At 48.9% G+C, this 17,955-nt stretch overlaps 1 protein-coding gene across 4 annotated transcripts in view; it reads right to left on the bottom strand.

Moving 5' to 3' along the window:
• SLC37A3 (solute carrier family 37 member 3) overlaps positions 1–16,901 on the bottom strand; it is a 56,134-nt gene extending 39,233 nt beyond the window's left edge. For 2 of the 4 annotated variants that reach the window (XR_012156078.2, XM_073322638.1), the window contains exons 1-3: positions 16,758–16,863; positions 3,161–3,334; positions 1,773–1,887 (exon numbers count right to left, since the gene is read on the bottom strand). Coding sequence is in view for 2 of the 4 variants with exons in the window: in XM_073322638.1 (XP_073178739.1) it covers positions 1,773–1,887; positions 3,161–3,261 (216 nt within the window). In the remaining 2 variants the exon portion in view is untranslated. Of the gene's footprint in view, positions 1–1,772; positions 1,888–3,160; positions 3,335–16,757 lie in introns of those variants that run through there. The other 2 variants (XM_073322650.1, XM_073322659.1) reach the window with 2 other exon arrangements.
• Between the last annotated feature and the right edge of the window lie 1,054 nt (positions 16,902–17,955).

Genomic DNA, 17,955 nt, shown 5'->3' with positions numbered 1-17,955 from the left:
TGCAACAAACCTCTAATTTCTGAACTGCCCAGGAGAAGGCTGGACAGTGCAGAACGCAAGTTTTTGGGAAAATTCAGGACTGGGGGAATGTTGGGGTCCACCCTGCACATGTTAACCAAGGCTGGTAGAAGCCTGAGTGTGGCTGGTGTGTTGCTGACAGGCTACTGGAGTCAGAGTTGCTGGACCAGGGCTGTAGCTATACACACACAGAGTGTGATCTGAATGCTGTTTAGCTGTTTGTGAGTGGCCCAGGTTGGGAGCTACAACAGCAAAGCACTGTGAGGCACCCAAGATTGCAGGGCAGGAAGTGACAGGTCTGGATTGCACCTGGGAGTGTTATAAGCAAGACATGAGAAGGAATTCTTCCACTCAACTCAGCACTGATAAGGCCTCAGCTGGAATACTGTGTCCAGTTCTGAGCACTGCACTCTGGGAAAGATGTGAACAAACTGGAGAAAGTGCAGAGGAGAGCAACAAAAATCATTAAAGGTCTAGAAAACATGACCAACGAGGAAAGATTGAAAAAATTGTTTGTTTAGTCTGGAGAAGAAAAGACCGAGGAGGGACATTATAAAGAGGAGGGTGATAAATTGTTTTCCTTAATTTCTGAGAACAGGACAAGTAGTAATGGAATTAAATTGCAGGAAGGCAGATTTAGGTTAGACAGTGGGAAAAACGTCCTGTCAGGGTATTTAATCACTGGAACAAAGTACCTAGGGAGGTTGTGGAATCTCCATCATTGGAGGTTTTTAAATACAGGTTAGACAATCATCTGTCAGGGATGGTCTAGATCAGTGATTTTCAACCTGTGGTCCACAGAGCCCTGAAGGTCCGCAGACTATGTCTAAGATTTCCAAAGGGGCCACACCTGCATTTATAATTTTTTAGGGGTCCGCAAATGAAATAAGGTTGAAAACCACAGGTCTAGATAATACTTAGTCCAGCCTCAGTGCAGCGGACTGGACTAGATGACCTATTGAGGTCCCTTCCAGTCCTATATTTCTATGATTTTTATGGTTTATCCTTTAGCCAAGAATCCAACAAAGGAACGGACATTCCTATAGTAAGAACATTCAAGGTTGCAGTAGCAAGGATTTAAAGAAACAACAACACCCAAGAGGTTTGGAAGGGTAATATCCAACCTCTAACTAATGGGGTTAGGAAGTAGTTTTCCTTATGTGCAGGCTATTTATAAGGTTTCTTGCATGTTCCTCTAAAGCAGTGGTCTCCAAACTTTTTGGAGCGCGCACACCCAGGGCCAGCTCAAGGGAATCAAAAAAAAAAAAGAGCTGCAGGGAAAGACTTTCGGCAGTGCTCCTCCTGCTGCGTACCCCCCAGGGATGGTCTTGTGCACAAAGTGGGGTGCGCGCACCCCAGGTGGGAGACCACTGCTCTAAAGAAGTTGGTGCTGGCCATTGTTGGAGACAGGAACCTGGATCAGATGGACCACGGGTCCGATCCAATAGGGCAGTTCTTGCACTCCTAATACAAGAGATCTATCCCGCCTGTGTTGCACATTAATGGGAGTTTCACTCTGTGCACACTACGAAAGGCTCTGCTGACCACTGGTGGTCCAAGGACTATAGTGTGGGATTTACTGTTTTAAGTCACCTGAGACTCCCACCTATGCAAGTTCTCAAGTAGCCAGGGGTATCTCTGGCAAAAAAGAAATCTCTTTTGCACCAGAGTTTGAGTTGGGCCATTCACATACTAGCATTCATGTGTCTGTATTAAAACTTGCCAGCTAGGTTGATAGTCCTGACTGTTCTCACCTCATATGGGTGGAGCTCAAGGGCCGTGGTATTTAGGTAGGAAGGAGTCCATTGGCTGGAAATGCTGACCTTAACATTGCTGAATGTCTTTCTGGAAGCATGGAGCAGGGAGTAACTGCAAGACAGAGAGTGAACACACATAATTTTGACAGATCTTCACTGGAGCAGAAAGCGAAAGGGACCCAAAATTCCATACACAGTCTGCTTCAGGGCCCAGCCAAGAACCTATTCTTTATTTTTTGGTGGGAGTGGAAGCACCCTAATGTGCAGTTACATACTCTGATTGTTGTTAGTTGGGGAGGAATACCAGGCCTAGGAGTGTGATCAGTGTCTCAATTTGGAGGGACGGATTTTTTTTTTTTTTTTTTTAAGGTGGGGGGAGATGAAATGTTCACCAATGGTTATACACTTCACACACACACACACTTTCCCAGCTAATCACCACCACAAGTTCTTGTCTAAAGACATCAGATATCCTCTCTCCTCCAGAACTCTGCATGAATCGCTGTGTGTAGAATGCAGTGAGGAGAAGACAGCTACCAACAGCAATGGCAGAGCACTTCCCACTGATTAGAGCGCTCATTAAATGTGCTCATTGTTGGGACTGAGGGTTTATTTTCCCCTGCTTTTGGAAGGCTCCACTTGCTTCCACTCTTCTGTTGTGTAATTCTGCATGCAGTGAGATGGACGGGTCAAAGAAGTCCATCATGAGTACTATTTATGTCAGTGGTTTTCAACTTTTTTTTCATTTGTGGACCCCTAATAAATTTTGAATGGAGCTGCGCTCCCATATGAAAATCCTAGAAATAGTCTGAGGACCCCCAGGGGCCACAGACCACAGGGGCATTAAAAGTATCTAACTGCACATTAGGGTGCTTCAACTTCCACCAAAAACAAACAAACAAACAAACAAACAAACAAACAAACAAACAAACAAACAAACAAACAAACAAACAAACAAACAAACAAACAAACAAACAAACAAACAAACAAACAAACAAACAAACAAACAAACAAACAAACAAACAAACAAACAAACAAACAGTTTTTAGCTGGCCCTGAAGACCACTATTCTATGGTAACAACCACCTTTCATGGATCACTTAGATACAGCCTGCGGTCCCTCTGGGGTCCACAGACCATAGGTTGAAAACCACTGATTTATGTCAGTATTCACACAGGGAATATGCATTTAGTTATTTGAATGCACAGGAAACCCCGGCACAACATTACTGACACTGTGCCTCCCTCCACACATCATTACTACTTGGCTTTTTATAGAACCAATGGTCAGATCTTCTCATTATTCTCCTTTCCTTTCCCTCCACACATGCACCCCCAAACGCAACTGGACAAATGTCATGCAGATCCAGGAGCGGCCAACCTACCTGAAGAAGGTAAGCAGGAACACAGCAATGTGGTGATGAGTGCAATGGGACACAAGGGACCTGTTTGCAGGCTGCCTTTGCAAAATCCCAGGCATAGCCATACTTCTGGCCTCGCCCTCCTTCTGGCCCTTGGCCTCAAAAGCTGGAAGTTAGTTTAGGTCATTTCTCTTCTCACTTAAAAGGAAAGAGGGAAAAAAAACATTTTAAGAAAAGCTCACGTATAAAACAATGTTCAGCAAGTAGCTGGAACGCAGCAAGTGGTACAATGCTATTACACTCATTCCCAGTGAAGTTCAAGTCTCTAACCTCACCTTTAATGTTCTGCACATCTCTGGGCCCATCTCATCAGCTTCTCCTTCCCCGGCACCAGTAATGCCTGGAACAGTCTTTCTCATGCCCCAAGCACCTTCACAGTCCTACTTCTTTCACATGCACTTCCTAGGTCCTGTCTGTCTCGGTTCTTAAAGGGTGCCCATCAGCAGACAAACTCCCCAAGCGTCTCTCTCCCCACTCCCTGACCTGTCATCCATCCCCTACTCATATTTGTCCAACTTAGATTGCAAGACGCTCAGTGAATGAACTATTTTGCACCATACAGACTGATCACAAGAATCTTACTTGCTGCTGGCATATGACTTACACGCACCAGTGATCTTAAAGCAATAGTTCACGTTCACATATCTGTCTCTTGCCAGCATCTGCTGGAGCCAAGTGTGAGATTTTGAATTTAAATGGCTCTTCCTTTGCCAATAAGATGTCAATGAGAGGCCATATACAAAAAAAAGTGGACTTACACAGTTGGAAAAAGGGAAACACAGTTGGAAAAGGGGAAGCTTAGCTTAGAAATTATGGGGTGGTGAGGTCCAGTAGATGGGCCTCCTGCCTACCAGTCCTGTGCCCTATATTCTAGTCCCATCTTGGCCACAGTTGTGATGTACAACATCAGGCAAGCCACTTAGCTTCTCTGCACCTCACCATCCCCATCTGCAGACTGATGTTCATGCCTGCCCATGCCTCCCCCTTCTACAGTTGCAAGGTATGGTTAGTGAAAGGGTTCTGACACTAAGGTCAAGTCAAAGAATGTAACAGTTTACTTAGAGACTTACAGCTAGATCAGAGAAACCAAAGCAAGGAAGGAGTGTGCAGTGCTTGCTAAAAACTAGGGGAATGGACTAGACCAGTGTTTTTCAAACCGTAGGTCGCGACCCAGTGCTAGGTTGCGGCATGTACGGCAATGGGTCGCCTTGCTCTGGTCAGCACTGCTGACTAGGACGTTAAAAGTCCCGTCAACGGTGCTGCTCAGCTAAGGTAGGTTAGTGCCAACCTGCTCTGACACTGCGCTGCGCCCCGGAAGCGGCCAGCAGCGGGTCTGGCCTCTAGGCAGGGGGGCCACGGGGCTCTGCACGCTGCCCCCCACCCTGAGCACTGGCTCTGCACTCTCACTGGCCAGGAACCAGCCAATGGGAACTGGGGGTGTGATGCCTGTGGGCGAGAGTCGTGTGAAGTCGCTTGCGTGCCTCCGCCTAGGACCCGGACCTGCTGCTGGCTGCTTCCGGGGTGCAGCGCAGTCCGTGGTGCCAGGACAGGCGGGAAGCCTGCCTCTGAACCCTGGCTGCGCTGCTGACCGGGAGCCATCGGAGGTAAGTCCATGCCCCAATCCCCTGCCACAGCCCTGAGCCCCCCCAAACCTGGAACTCCTTCCTGCACCTCAAACCCCTCATCTGTGGCCCCAGCCCAGAGCCCTGACCCCCCGCAACCCCGAGTCCCCCCCCAAACGCAGAGCCCCTCCTGCACCCCAAACCCCTCATCCCTAGGCCCACCCCAGAGCCTGCACGCCCAGCCTAGAGCCCTGACCCCCTCCCACACCCCAACCCCCTGCCCCAGCCGAGCCCCCTTCCACACCCTGAACTCCTCATTCCCGGCCCCACCCCACAGCCCTCACCCAAACCCTCTGCCCCAGCCCTGAGCCTTTCCCACACCCCAAACCCCTCATGCCCAGCTCCGTTGGGTCGCAGGCATCAACAATTTTCTTCAACTGGGTTCCCAGAAAAAAAGTTTGAAAATCACTGGACTAGACTCAAGAGGCTCCTTCCAACTTTGTCACTGGCCAAGCCTTAAACTCAACTCAATGGCAGTTCTGTGTTTGCCTGTCTGTAGATAACACAGTAACTTGTGAATTCCACATCCGATCTATTTCAAAATGTATGGGAATAGTTTAGGCATCAATAGATAGAACCGAAGGGGGGGACAAATGGAGCCCCTGCCATTTGATTAGCACAGCCACAGCTTCAAACACCTCTGCCATTGTCTTTAGATCAAAAAACTGGTTAATGACACCTCCTAGTGCCTTCCTGCATAACACCCCACACATTCTCCCGAAAGAGTTTAACATGTTGATACCCTGATTTATCTCACCAAGAAGAACAAGGAGGGGGAGCATGTACACAGCCCCTGTTATACAGGCGGAGATGTGAACAGGGAATGGGGGCAGCCAGAGCTGTCATGGGGGAGACTGGGGAACCTGATGTGGGAGGCAAGGCAAATGGGGGGGGGGAGGGAGGAAGATGGTTCACATAGAGTCCCCACCTTGGGGGGAGAATAAGGGACCCTGTTATGCAGAGAGGAGGAATGGGGGATACACAGAGCACATGCCATGGGAGAATAGAGGCTACACAGAAGCCCTGATATTGGGAAGAAGGTGGGAATGGAGTGGGAGAGGGAATGGGGCAGAGAGCACCCTTGGCAAGGAGGGAGATTATGTGACCCTGGAATGGGAGAAAAGAGAGGGATGGAGGGCACACACAGAGCCCCTGCCATGGACCTTTGTGATGTGGGATCTGAACCCTTAAGGATAGTAGGGCCTAAGGGTCATCCCACCCATTCTGTAGTGTGGCCCTTTAAGGTTTAGAATGGAAAGGTCTAGGAAAATGACAGAGGCAGGTATGGGAAGAGAGGAAGTGGTCCTGAGGGAAGTCTGTGTTTGCGGAAAACCTGTGCTGTTATTACTTTAAGAGGGCAAGACAGCTCCCCTCTCTCCCAAGCAACCAGAGCCAGCTCTGGGAAAGAGGGCTGTATGCATACATCCTGACTCAGCTCTCAGCACAGACACCAGCGGGAGGAGGCAGCCTACTCGCTGAACCCTGGTGGGCTGCTTAGAGACAGGGATTGGCTGAAGGAGCCGCTGGAAAGTCACAGCCAGCCTGAGGTAAGAAACAAAGGGCATGCCCCGACTGAAAACCCCAACCCCTAGGAGGAAGGTTGGGAAGACCCCTGACAAGGGGTGCTTTTGGGAAAAGCTGTATAAACCGAACCCAGGAGAAGGGGTATATTGTGTAAAGCTTCTGGAGGCGAGTGGCTATTTCTGAAAACCCCCATTCGAGGAAACTGAGGAAAATGTGCCTGCAGGGCCTTGCTCGGCCAGCAGGAGGCACTACAGAGGAGACTTCCCCTATGGCAAGTGAGCGTGTGGGAATCATGCAATGGGGAACAATGGGATACACAACTCCTTATGGGGAATTGGTGCGCACAGAGAGCTGCTGCCAGTGGGGAGGTTGTGAGGTGCCCAGGGAATAGAGGGGATGGGAAGGTGGTGCACAGGGAGTTTGTGGTTGGGAATGGAAGAATGCAAGGAGCCCATGGTGCGAGCAAAGTGCTTGGTCTAGAGAAGCTATGAAGGGTGAGACTGACTCCCTACTGTAAGATCGCCTTTATTCACAGCTGCAAAGTCAACCAAGAAAAATCCCCCTGAAGTTACTGTTAACTAACATCTACTAGCTCTAGCACAGTGTCGCCAAGCATTTTATGCACCAGATCACTTTTTGAATTTAATTGCAACCTAGGATCTACCCTACCTGTTCCCCAAGGCCCCTCCCCCCCATTTCCCCACCCCCAGTCGCTCGCTCTCCCCAACCCTCACACACTTTCACCAAGCTGGGGGTTGGGGTTCGAGAGAGGGTGTGGGCTCTGGGCTGGCGCTGAGGGGTTTGGAAGGGGACTCCAGGCTGAGCCTGGGGCAGGGGATTGGGGTGCAGGAGAGAGTGGGGGTGCAAGCTCTGGGAGGGAGTTTGGGGGCAGGAGGGGGCTCCGAGCTGGGGCAGAGTGTTGGGGTGCAGGAAGGGGTACAGGGTACTGGCTCCGGGAGAGGGGGTCAGGGCTGGAGCAGGGGATTGGGATGTAGGAGGGGGTTCGGGGTGCAGGAAGGGGTATGGAGTGCTGGCTCCGGGAGAGGGCTCAGGGCTGGGCTCCTGCCAGGCAGTACATACCTCGATCAGCTCCTGGCGGTGCAGTGGGGCTAAGGCAGGCTCCCTGCCTGCCCCACGCCACTTCTGAAAGGGGCTAACTCCCCCCTGCAGCCCGTGGGGGAGGGGCACGTGGCTCTGCGTGCTGCCCCTCTCTGCAGGCACTGCGCCTGCGGCTCCCATTGGTCGCAGTTCCCATTGGTTGCAATGGGAGTTGTGGGGGTGGTGCTTGTAGGCAGGAGCAGCAAGCAGAGACCTCTGTCCCTCCCCACAGGTGCATGCTAGCCGCTTCCAGGAGCGGCATGGGGCCAGGGTGGACAGGGAGCCTGCCCTAGTTGCAGCCCTGCTGCGCCGCCAGACTTTTAGCGGCCAGAGATCGCAATCAACCGGAAGAGTCTCCGGGATCAACCAGTCAATGGCTATCAACTGGTTGGTGAATACTGCTCTAATACATCCCCTCTGCCCCACCCGGGCTGAATTGTTCTCTAGAAAGCATATCTTTGACACTGCTATAAAGTTGGCTCTGGGAATATTAACAGTAGCTATTAGTATTACCAGCCAATTTTCAGCTAGTTAACACTCCCTTTCCCTCCCACAGTTTCTTTTATGCAAATAAAAAAAGTGTCAATACACTGTGCTATACAAACATTTAAAACACTGCATGGGTGGGGAGACTTGTGATTTAGCCGTGTCAACATTGGCTAGCCAAATCAAACTAGAAAACCATTCAGTGGGAGCAGTGTTGCAAAACAGCACTGAAACCCACCACACATTCTGAATTCCAGCTATGGAAACATTCCTCCTTTGGGCTGTGAGCCAGTTTACCAAAGAGAACTTAGTGGGACAGGAGAAACACAGAATTCCTCTGTCTTTCTTCACATGTGCAGATGCCTTTGTGATGCTTTGTATGTTTGACAGGACGAAAGTAAAGTGGACGCATCTCAAATTTTCAGCCACACAATCCAATTTGGAGCGCTTAATGCTCACCACCCAGTCTGTCTCCCTCCCTCTTTTCTGGGTTACTGGCTGATGCATTACTTCTTACTTGAACCCTAGGGCAGAAAAGCAAAATGTTTATGGAAATCCCCATCCCATGGTTACTCCACGGGTTCTTTTTTTCCTCTTCTGTCCAATATTTTTTTAAAAAAAGATTCCATTAAATGAACCTCCGCAGTGAAAATCTTACTGCTAAGGTCTCCTAAGGCAGACATGCCTGGCACTAAATATGCTATAGCCACTAAAAGTGCTGATGGATGTTAAATGGCAAAGTGTTCTGGGGTTGGTTTGTTTCTTTAAATAGGCAAAGCACCTACCCTGGGAATAGTGGAAGAAGAGAAATACACAGCAACAACCATCTTTTGACTGCAAATCTACCTGCAGGTTATAACTAGGGCTGGTTGGGGAGATGGAAGGATACAGTGTGTACATGTGCCTCAGAATAGCCATTAGCCTGACAGTGAGAGCACTCACCTCAGACATGAAATTCTGGTTCAAACCAGACTATTGGGCGAGTCTTGGGGCTTGGCTACACTTGCGAATTAGAGCACGTTAAAGGAGCCCTGGGCACCCTAGCTCACTATCCGTCCACACTGGCAAGGCACGTAGAGCGCTCTGACTCCATGGCTAGAGCGCTCCTGGTACTCCACTTCGGCGAGAAGATTAACACTTGTTGTGTCTTGGCTGAAATGCCCGGGCGTCAGTGTGAACGAGGTGTTGCATTACTGCGCTCTGATCAGCCTCCGGAAGCGTCCCATAATCCCCTTAAGTCAAGTGGCCACTCTTCTCATTGTTTTGGAATCGCTGCAGGAATGCGGATATGCCCTTTGAAAGCTCCATTTCTGCTTATCTGCTCCGAGACAAAGCAACCATAATTGTGGAATGCTGTGTGTGAGAGAGGGAGGTGGGGAGGGGAGGGGGGGCAGGTCTGCTGCTGTCTGAACTTACAAGACAGCATGTGGACATGCTCTTAGCCCCCGCCCCAAAACCCACTCTCTCTCCCCCCACATACACACAACACACTCCCTGTCACACTCCACACCCCGCCCCTCTTTGAAAAGCACATTGCAGTCACTTGCATGCTGGGATAGCTGCCCATAATGCACCTCTCCCAATGCGGCTGCAAGTGCCGCAAATGTGGGATCTCATTTCCCTTGTCCCAGCACACAGGGCTGTACACAGACGACTGCTTGGAGACTGGGGTAGCTCCCTCCATAGGCAAGTCAATACCCCTGACAGACACAGGCACAGTTCCTTCACTGTCACAATTCTCCATACAGGTTAACAGGTAAGGTATAGGGACACTCATCTTCCACTATCCTTGCCTTCCCAAACTGCTGACTAGACAAAGCCATCAGCCCATAAGGCTGCCTAGGCTCATCCAAACTTTCCTTACCAGGCACATTGCCACTCCCCACAGATAAACTGCTGCTCTTCTCACTACCCTGAGCTACTTCCAGCAAATCAAAGGTACCCTTTTCCGGTTCACTTTTACAAGCTGTACTAGCCAACAATCCATCACCCATCAAAAATCTACCCTTTCCTTCCTCAGTTAGGGCTTCAACCTGACCATCCACTTTAATCTGCTCCTGAGAAACATTGTCCTGACCAATGAGTTCTTTCTGTGCTTGATCTAATTCCAGATTCACTTCTGAGATATTAGACAGACATTCAGAAACTTCATTCACAGACAAACAGCTACTTTCCAAAGACAAATTTTTGGAAAAGCCCTCCATATACACAACTTTAGGATTAATCCTCTCCTGTGCCTGGTTTGTGTTAACTTGACTGAACATAGCTTTAATATCATTTCCAATCATAAGATCCTTAGGGATTGTGTTCTTCATTCCTACAACCATGGTGCCCTCAAATCCCTTCCATTTAAGGTGGATTTTAGCCAAAGGCACCCTAACAGAATACTCATATAGGGCTACAACAGTTACACTTTCATCTAGCCAATAATCTTCCTCCCTGACAAGACTTGCTTTAACCAAAGTAATATCTGCTGCGGCGTCTCTCCATGCCATACACCTTACTCCATTCACTTCTGCACTGCTAATAAAATCTGCATTATTTTTCCCATATTTAGCTTTAATGAGTTTTAAGGTCAAATTCTTCAGACACCACAGAAACATCATTTGCACACAGGGCACCAGCGCTGGGCTCTGTGTGGCTTGCCTGTGAGTTTATAACAACAGGATTAGCATTTGCCACGGCATTTGGGGTTGCTGGTTTTGGGCTGCCCTTCAGGGTTGAGCAATCTGGTCTCATGTGGCCAAGCACACCACAGTGATAGCATTCAGCCTGTTTATTCTCGTGGTGAGAGTTCCTACCCTCTGGGCCCCCAGGAGCTCTTTTATAATAGTCAGGGCCAGGTTTACTTTTAAATCCTTCCCTCCTCTTGAACTGGGGAACCTGGTGATTAATTTTCCCCTGGGGTTTATACCCTTCCTGAGCCCTGTTTTGGGTATGGGCATCTGCTATCTCTGCAGCCCGTAGGACTGACTCAGGGTCCCTATCACACAGTCTGCTCTCACATGGTCAGGCACAATGTCTAAGAACTGTTCCAAAGTTATTAAATCCAGCAGTTTTTCAAAACTCCCCTGCACCTTTGCTCCCACAACCCACTTTTTAACAAAACCCATCAGCTTATGAGAACATTCTACAAAAGTAGAAAGAAAAAGGAGTACTTGCGGCACCTTAGAGACTAACAAATTTATTTGAGCATAAGCTTTCGTGAGCTACAGCTCACTTCATCGGATGTATTCAGTGGAAAATACAGTGGGGAGATTGCAGTGTTCTCCAACTGGTTTTTGAATGTTATAATTCTTGACGTCTGATTTGTGTTCATTTATTCTTTTACATAGAGACTGTCCAGTTTGACCAACGTACATGGCAGAGGGGCATTGCTGGCGCATGATGGTATATATCACATGCGGACACCATCGTAGGGCCTAATCACATCAGCCACACTATCAGAGGCTTGTTCACCTGCACATACCAATGTGATTAGGCCCTACGATGGTGTCCACATGTGCCAGCAATGCCCCTCTGCCACGTACAATGGTCAAACTGGACAGTCTCTACGTAAAAGAATAAATGGACACAAATCAGAAGTCAAGAATTATAACATTCAAAAACCAGTCGGAGAACACTTCAATCTCTCTGGTCACTCGATTACAGACCTAAAAGTGGCAATACTTCAACAAAAAAACTTCAAAAACAGACTCAAAAGGAGAGACTGCTGAATTGGAATTAATTTGCAAACTGGATACAATTAACTTAGGCATGAATAGAGACTGGGAGTGGATGGCTCATTACACAAAGTAAAACTATTTCCACATATTTATTCCCCGCCTCCACCCCCCACTGTTCCCCGGACGTTCTTGTCAACTGCTGGAAATGGCCCACCTTATCACTACAAAAGGTTTCCCCCCCCCCACTCTCCTGCTGGTAATAGCTCATCTTAAGTGATCACTCCGGTTACAGTGTGTATGGTAACACCCATTGTTTCATGTTCTCTATGTATATAAATCTCCCCACTGTATTTTCTACTGAATCCATCCGATGAAGTGAGCTATAGCTCATGAAAGCTTACGCTCAAATAAATTTGTTAGTCTCTAAGATGCCACAAGTACTTCTTTTCTTTTTGCGAATACAGACTAACACGGCTGCTACTCTGAAACCTACAAAAGTACAATCATTAGACATTTTAAACTTTCTAAACTTAACTCTGTAAGAATCGGGAGTAACCTTGAACCGCCTCAACACAGAATCTTTAAACCGCTCGTAATCCAAGCCTTCTTGTTCCCCCAGTTCATTAAATACCTCCCTGGCTTTTCCAGTCAGTCTGGTCAGCAGGACAGGCATTCGCTGATCATCGGGGATCTGGTACAGATTGCAGAGCCGTTCAAAGGTAGACAAAAACTCCTCTATATCCTCAAAAAGAGAACTTGTGGCACCTTAGAGACTAACATTTATTTGAGCATAAGCTTTTGTGAGCTATAGCTCACTTCATCAGATGGATTCAGTGGAAAATTTAATTTTACTCTAATTTTTTCTGCAGCTTCTGTAGCCTCAGGTAAGGGCTGTGCTCCTGCCTCCTGATTACTGGCCACGAACAGATTTCTCAGTTCTTGATTTGTAGCTTTCTTTCTAAAGCTTATCCCCTTTTCTGAACACAGATCTTCCAGAGCTTTTTTGCCAAGGCCCTCATATGCTCTTTGCTCACCCACTGTAACTGCTCTTTAACCAATCAAACTCTCAATATCAAAATTCAAATTTGGATAGCGTGGGATTCTGACCCAAAGTTTAATTGACCTGGTTCTGTGGATCCTGCCAACCACACCACTGACTATTGATGCTGGCTCTGGCGGGACCCAACTGAGAGTGCCAATTCAGGACAAATTGCTTCAAGCAGGGCAGTTACAGCCCAAGGCTGGGGTTTTTCCACCTCTAAGGCAAACCAAACCAGACAAACAGAGAAGACTTTGGTCTCACCCCACTGGCTAACCACAAGTCACACAAGCAATTCCCTTAGACATGCCAGTTTCCCAGTATCTCCACCAGTGCCACTCATTATGGGGATGAATGGTTATGAAAACCAATACTCCAGTAAAAGAAAAAGGTTCACTCGATCTCAAAGGACCAAGCCCCAGACCCAGGTCAATATACAAATCAGATCTTACCCACAAATCACGCTTGTTGCCAATCCTTTGGAATCTAAAATCTAAAGGTTTATTCATAAAAGGAAAAGATCTAGATGAGAGATAGAATTGGTTAAATGGAATCAATTACATACAGTAATGGCAAAGTTCTTGGTTCAGGCTTGTAGCAGTGATAGAATAAACTGCAGGTTCAAATCAAGTCTCTGGAGTACATACACAGCTGGGATGGGTCTTTCAGTCCTTGGTTCAAAGCTTCAGTGTAGCAAAGTTCAGCAGCAGCTTTTTATATTCTCTTGCCGTGTGGTCTTTCTTTGTTCCAAAGACAAGTTGTCCCACACATGGCATGGAAAAACGTCCGTCAGAGTTCTGTCCGTAGGCACGTCCCTGCATATCTTGCTAAGATGCAAGGCGTGTCTGCCTTCTCTCAATATGTCATTTGTATATCTGATGGTCCATAATGGGCCATCCAGCAGGCTAGGCAGAGCTGACACCAACTTGTCTGGGGTGTCACCCAGAAGAATAGCATAAGTTTGAAATACAGACACAATATTCATAACTTTAACTACAAAAATGATACACACATATAGATAGCATAATCGTAACCAGCAAGACATAACCTTGTCTGAGATACCTTATTTGACCCCCTTTATACAAGATCTGGTGCCACTACAGGACCCTGGTTGCAACAATGTTCTATCCCAGTTCAAGTCAATAACGTCACATACATCAAATTAGATATCCTGACATCTTTGTCCATCCACCCACCTAGCCACCAAGCAATGAAAAATACCCAGTTCTTTAGAGGAAACCTAAGCACCCTATAATGCAATTTGTCAATGGCACAGAGAGGGAAAAAAATCCTTCCTGATGTGATCAGTTTACAGGGATAGTCAATTATTTTTTTGTGAAGATCCAAATTTCTTGGTCAATGTATAGTCAAGGTCCAGACTTCAGAGAAAATAAAAAACAACATAACAATAAGTAAATAAAAAGAATTCAAAAGCATCTGGTGGTCCAGATTTGACCCTCAGTCCATCTATTTCAGAGGTAGGCAAACTACAGCCCGCGGGACTGTCCTGCACGGCCCTTGAGCTCCTGGCTGGGGAGGCTAGCCCTTGGCCTCTCCCCTGCTGTCCCTCCTCCTGTGCAGCTAGGCCGCCACGCGGGCAGCGCGGCTGGCTCCGTCCAGGTGTTGGGGCTATGAGCTCTTGCTGCTCTGAGCGGCATGGTAAGGGGGTTGGATAAGGGGCAGGGGGTCCCGGGGCACAGTTAGGGGACAGTTGGATGGGGCAAAGGTTTGGGGGTAGGGGTGGGGAAAGACAGTCAGGGGACGGGGAACAGGGTGGACTGGATAGGGCGTGGGAGTCCCGGGGGGCCTGTCAGGGGTGGGGATGTTGATAGGGGTTGGGGCAGTCAGGGATGGGGGGGGGGGTTGGATAGGAGGTGGGATCCATGGGGGCCTGGCAGGGTGTGGATAGGGATCAGGGGGGCAGTCAGGGGACAGGGAGGGTTGGATAGGGGGTGGGGTCCCAGGGTGGTGGTTTGGGGCGGGGGGTCCTGGGAGGGGGCAGTCAGGGTACAAGAAGCGGAGGGGTGGGGGAATTGGATGGGTTGGGGGTTCTGAGGGGGGCAGGAAGTGGGAAGGGCTGGATACTGGGCGGGGGCCAGGCTGTTTGCGGAGGCACAGCCTTCCCTATACGGCCCTCCATACAATTTCACACCCCGATATGGCCCTTGGGCCAAAAAGTTTGCCCACCCCTGATCTATTGACTACTCTGGCTTACGCTCTGAAACATGAGTATTATTTGATACTGCTTTAGCATACACCAATGCAAATCTTACTGGTGAGAGTTGCCTCACTCTTTTCAATATCTAGCCACAGTTTTGACCCTGTGGCCTCTACAGTATTTATAGAGCACATATCTTTATTGTATCTAAGGTGCCCTTCTCTGGAGCTTTTCAATCCCAGCTACATTTCCTGAAGGTGACCTGCAGGTATATGGCAAGGGAAACATACTTTATGATGTATAAAAGAAGGTCTGAGCTTTTTTTTTAAACCAAGTTTTTTCCTGACTTTTACACATTAGGAATTAATGCCCTGTCTAGGCTAGAAAATACTATGGTGACGAGCAAACTAGTGAAGTGACAGGAACCCAGTAAGTGAAAGCTAAGCCTTTAAGAGGGGACGGTATTAGTTAAGACTGTTTAAAATGGTCTTGTCTGTTTGTTTATACATACTTAACTTCAACCAATTAACATTCTGAATAAGCCTTTGCTAAAGACTCAACACCCTCCTCCCCCACTTCAATTAAGGTGTTAAGAACTCAAACATTCCTGATACCAGCCAGTGATCCTCCAAAGCAGCTAGAGAAGACCCAAGTTAATATTCTTCATATTTCCAAGGTGAAAAACTAGAAGAAAAGCTTTTTTCTAAAAAAAAAAAAGTCTTTTCAGACTCTCTCTCTCTCGCCACATGTTAAAGAACAAAAAAAGGGTACAAGAGCAAATCTCTCTATAGCCATTTGCAGATCAGCTCTTAAGCCAGATTATTTTCAATTTTTAACACATCCAAGTTTTCTAATTGCTTTAACTGTTATTCCAAAAGGGAGAGATTTCTTCACATATCTACAGTGACTCCTAAGTAGAGATGAATAACTGCTACAGTCAGTGAATTCACTCAAATTTTTGAACACTTTCTTTTAACTGTTCACTGTTCTTGACTATTTTAACAATTGAGTTTACTGGAAAAAATCTTCATTGAAACAGCCAATGCTAAGGAATTATTAGTAAAAAGTGATTGTTGAGTTTGATTACCAGTATTTGCATAGCATCATTACTTGCTATTTCATTAACTTTTTCAAAATCAGCTATAACCGTTTAGCATTGGCACTATTCCTGTTAAAGCAGTTTGCTGCAGAACACAGAGGTCATTAGCCTAAATTCCAAAGGATACCGCATTGTCTCTGGTTTCACACCTGCAGCAGAGGGCCTGCATTTCTGCACACAAAGGTTCTGAATGTGTGCATTAGGAGCAGGAGTACTGCTTTTTTCTTCTTTTTTTAACCTCAGAGGACTCATGAAGCATTACAGTTCGCAAAGCACTTCAAAATTCTCAGCTGGAAGACACTACTGAGTATAAGCAAGTTTTGTTTCCGATCAAGGATCCCCAAACCCACTCTTCCAAACCTGAAAACAATGACAACTCCTGAGCCATACAGATCCTAAACCCCACACGTGGAAATAAGGGGGAGCCCAACTGATATGAACAAAAACAGCACGGATCATCTGGCTGAAGAGAAGACAAAGGAGACCATGGCTCTGGAGCAACAGAACAGCTATCATCTCCCAGATGGCACCTGGGAGAAAAGCTGGCAATACCCCCCCCCCCCCCGTCGAGGGCGACCAGCAGTCCCGATTTTATCAGGAGACTCCCAATTCTGGGGTCTTTTTCTTATATAGACTCCCATTATCCCCCACCCTGTCCCGATTTTTCACATTTGCTGTCTGGTCACTTTACCCCACCCTGGGCAAAGAAGTCCATTATTAGAGAGGGTGAGGCTCAGCCCCGGCTGGAAGCAGAGGGGCCACATGGCAGCTGCAGGCAGATCGCCCCCCACCCACTCCCTGAGTGCAGTGAAACGGGGGGGGGGGATTTTCCCTTCCCCCCCCAGGCACAAGGCCAGGCCCGGCGCTCACCTCCCTCTTCACGCGCTCAAAAGCTTCCCACCGACTCCTTCCACGTCAACGCAGCTCACCTGCCAGCACCTCCAGGCCAGCTACAGGAAGTCACGTGACCCCGTCTCTTCCGGGGGGGAGGCCACCCGCGCCACCCTAGCGCATGCTGGGAGTTGTAGTCCTTGCCCAGCTACATCGCTCTCCGCCCGGCTGAGCTCCCCCCGTACGCAGGCAACAGCGGGCACGCTACCGAGCTGCCCACGGGCTGTGTGGCGGCTGCTGCTGCATCCCCTTCCCCGTGTCACTCCCACGTCCCGCACCGTGCACACCCATGGGACTGTTATTTTTAGTCCTTCTCCTCCCACCAGACCCCCGCGGAGCCTTTTAGAAAGCGCGGGCAGGGTTTGGGCCCCCCAAAGGGAGAGACGATAAAGCCCCGGGACCGCTGTAGTCTGGGAGGGCTGCTAGCTGGACAAACTTCCCGGGCCACGTTTAAGGGAAACCCGGTTCTTAGGCCTGGGGAGTGAAGCGTGACCCAATAACCGCGTTGCCACGGCAGCTCGGCACACAGTCGCTTTCCAGCGGGCAGCTGTGCTGGGGGGGGGGGGCAAGCCAGTGTCCAGCGGCTAATGACGTCACGGCAGAAACACCTCGTCCGGCGGCAAGCCCCTGGCAGCCCCGGTTAGCCCGGGCCCCCCCATTCCCCACCAACAACCCCGGGCCCCCTTCCCCGGCTCAGCACTTCGCCGCCGGCCCTGCGCCGCCCTGCCACCCAGAGCCTTCTCCTTTTACCGCCCCTCTCCTTGTGAGAAAGGGACCACCCCGGCGACCCTCCGAGCTAATCACTTCATTGCCCCTCGCACGTGTCACACGGAGCCCCTAGCGAAGGCCATTGAAAAAGACTCTGATACATGAGCTGTAGCTCAGGAAAGCTCATGCTCAAATAAATTGGTGAGTCTCTAAGGTGCCACAAGCCCTCCTTTTCTTTTTGCGGGTACAGGCTAACAGGGCTGCTACTCTGACATCTGCAGGGAGGGGAGAGGTCTGCCACAGAAGCACATGGGGGCTGCTCTGTGAGCCTTTGCTGCGCTCCTTTCCCCCTATTCTGCCCGCACGCCGCAGCAGAAATATTCCGGGGGGCGGGGAGACTTGGCAGGCGGCCTGTTTCCGCACCGGCTCGCTCGCTCCCACTGTTCCGGGGCACTGAGCACCTTGTTGG

The sequence above is a fragment of the Lepidochelys kempii genome, chromosome 1, assembly GCF_965140285.1.
Source record: "Lepidochelys kempii isolate rLepKem1 chromosome 1, rLepKem1.hap1, whole genome shotgun sequence".
NCBI classification, from domain to species: Eukaryota; Metazoa; Chordata; order Testudines; family Cheloniidae; genus Lepidochelys; species Lepidochelys kempii.
The sequence above is the reverse complement of the archived record's forward strand: the minus strand, read 5'-3'. Positions and strand labels throughout refer to the sequence as shown.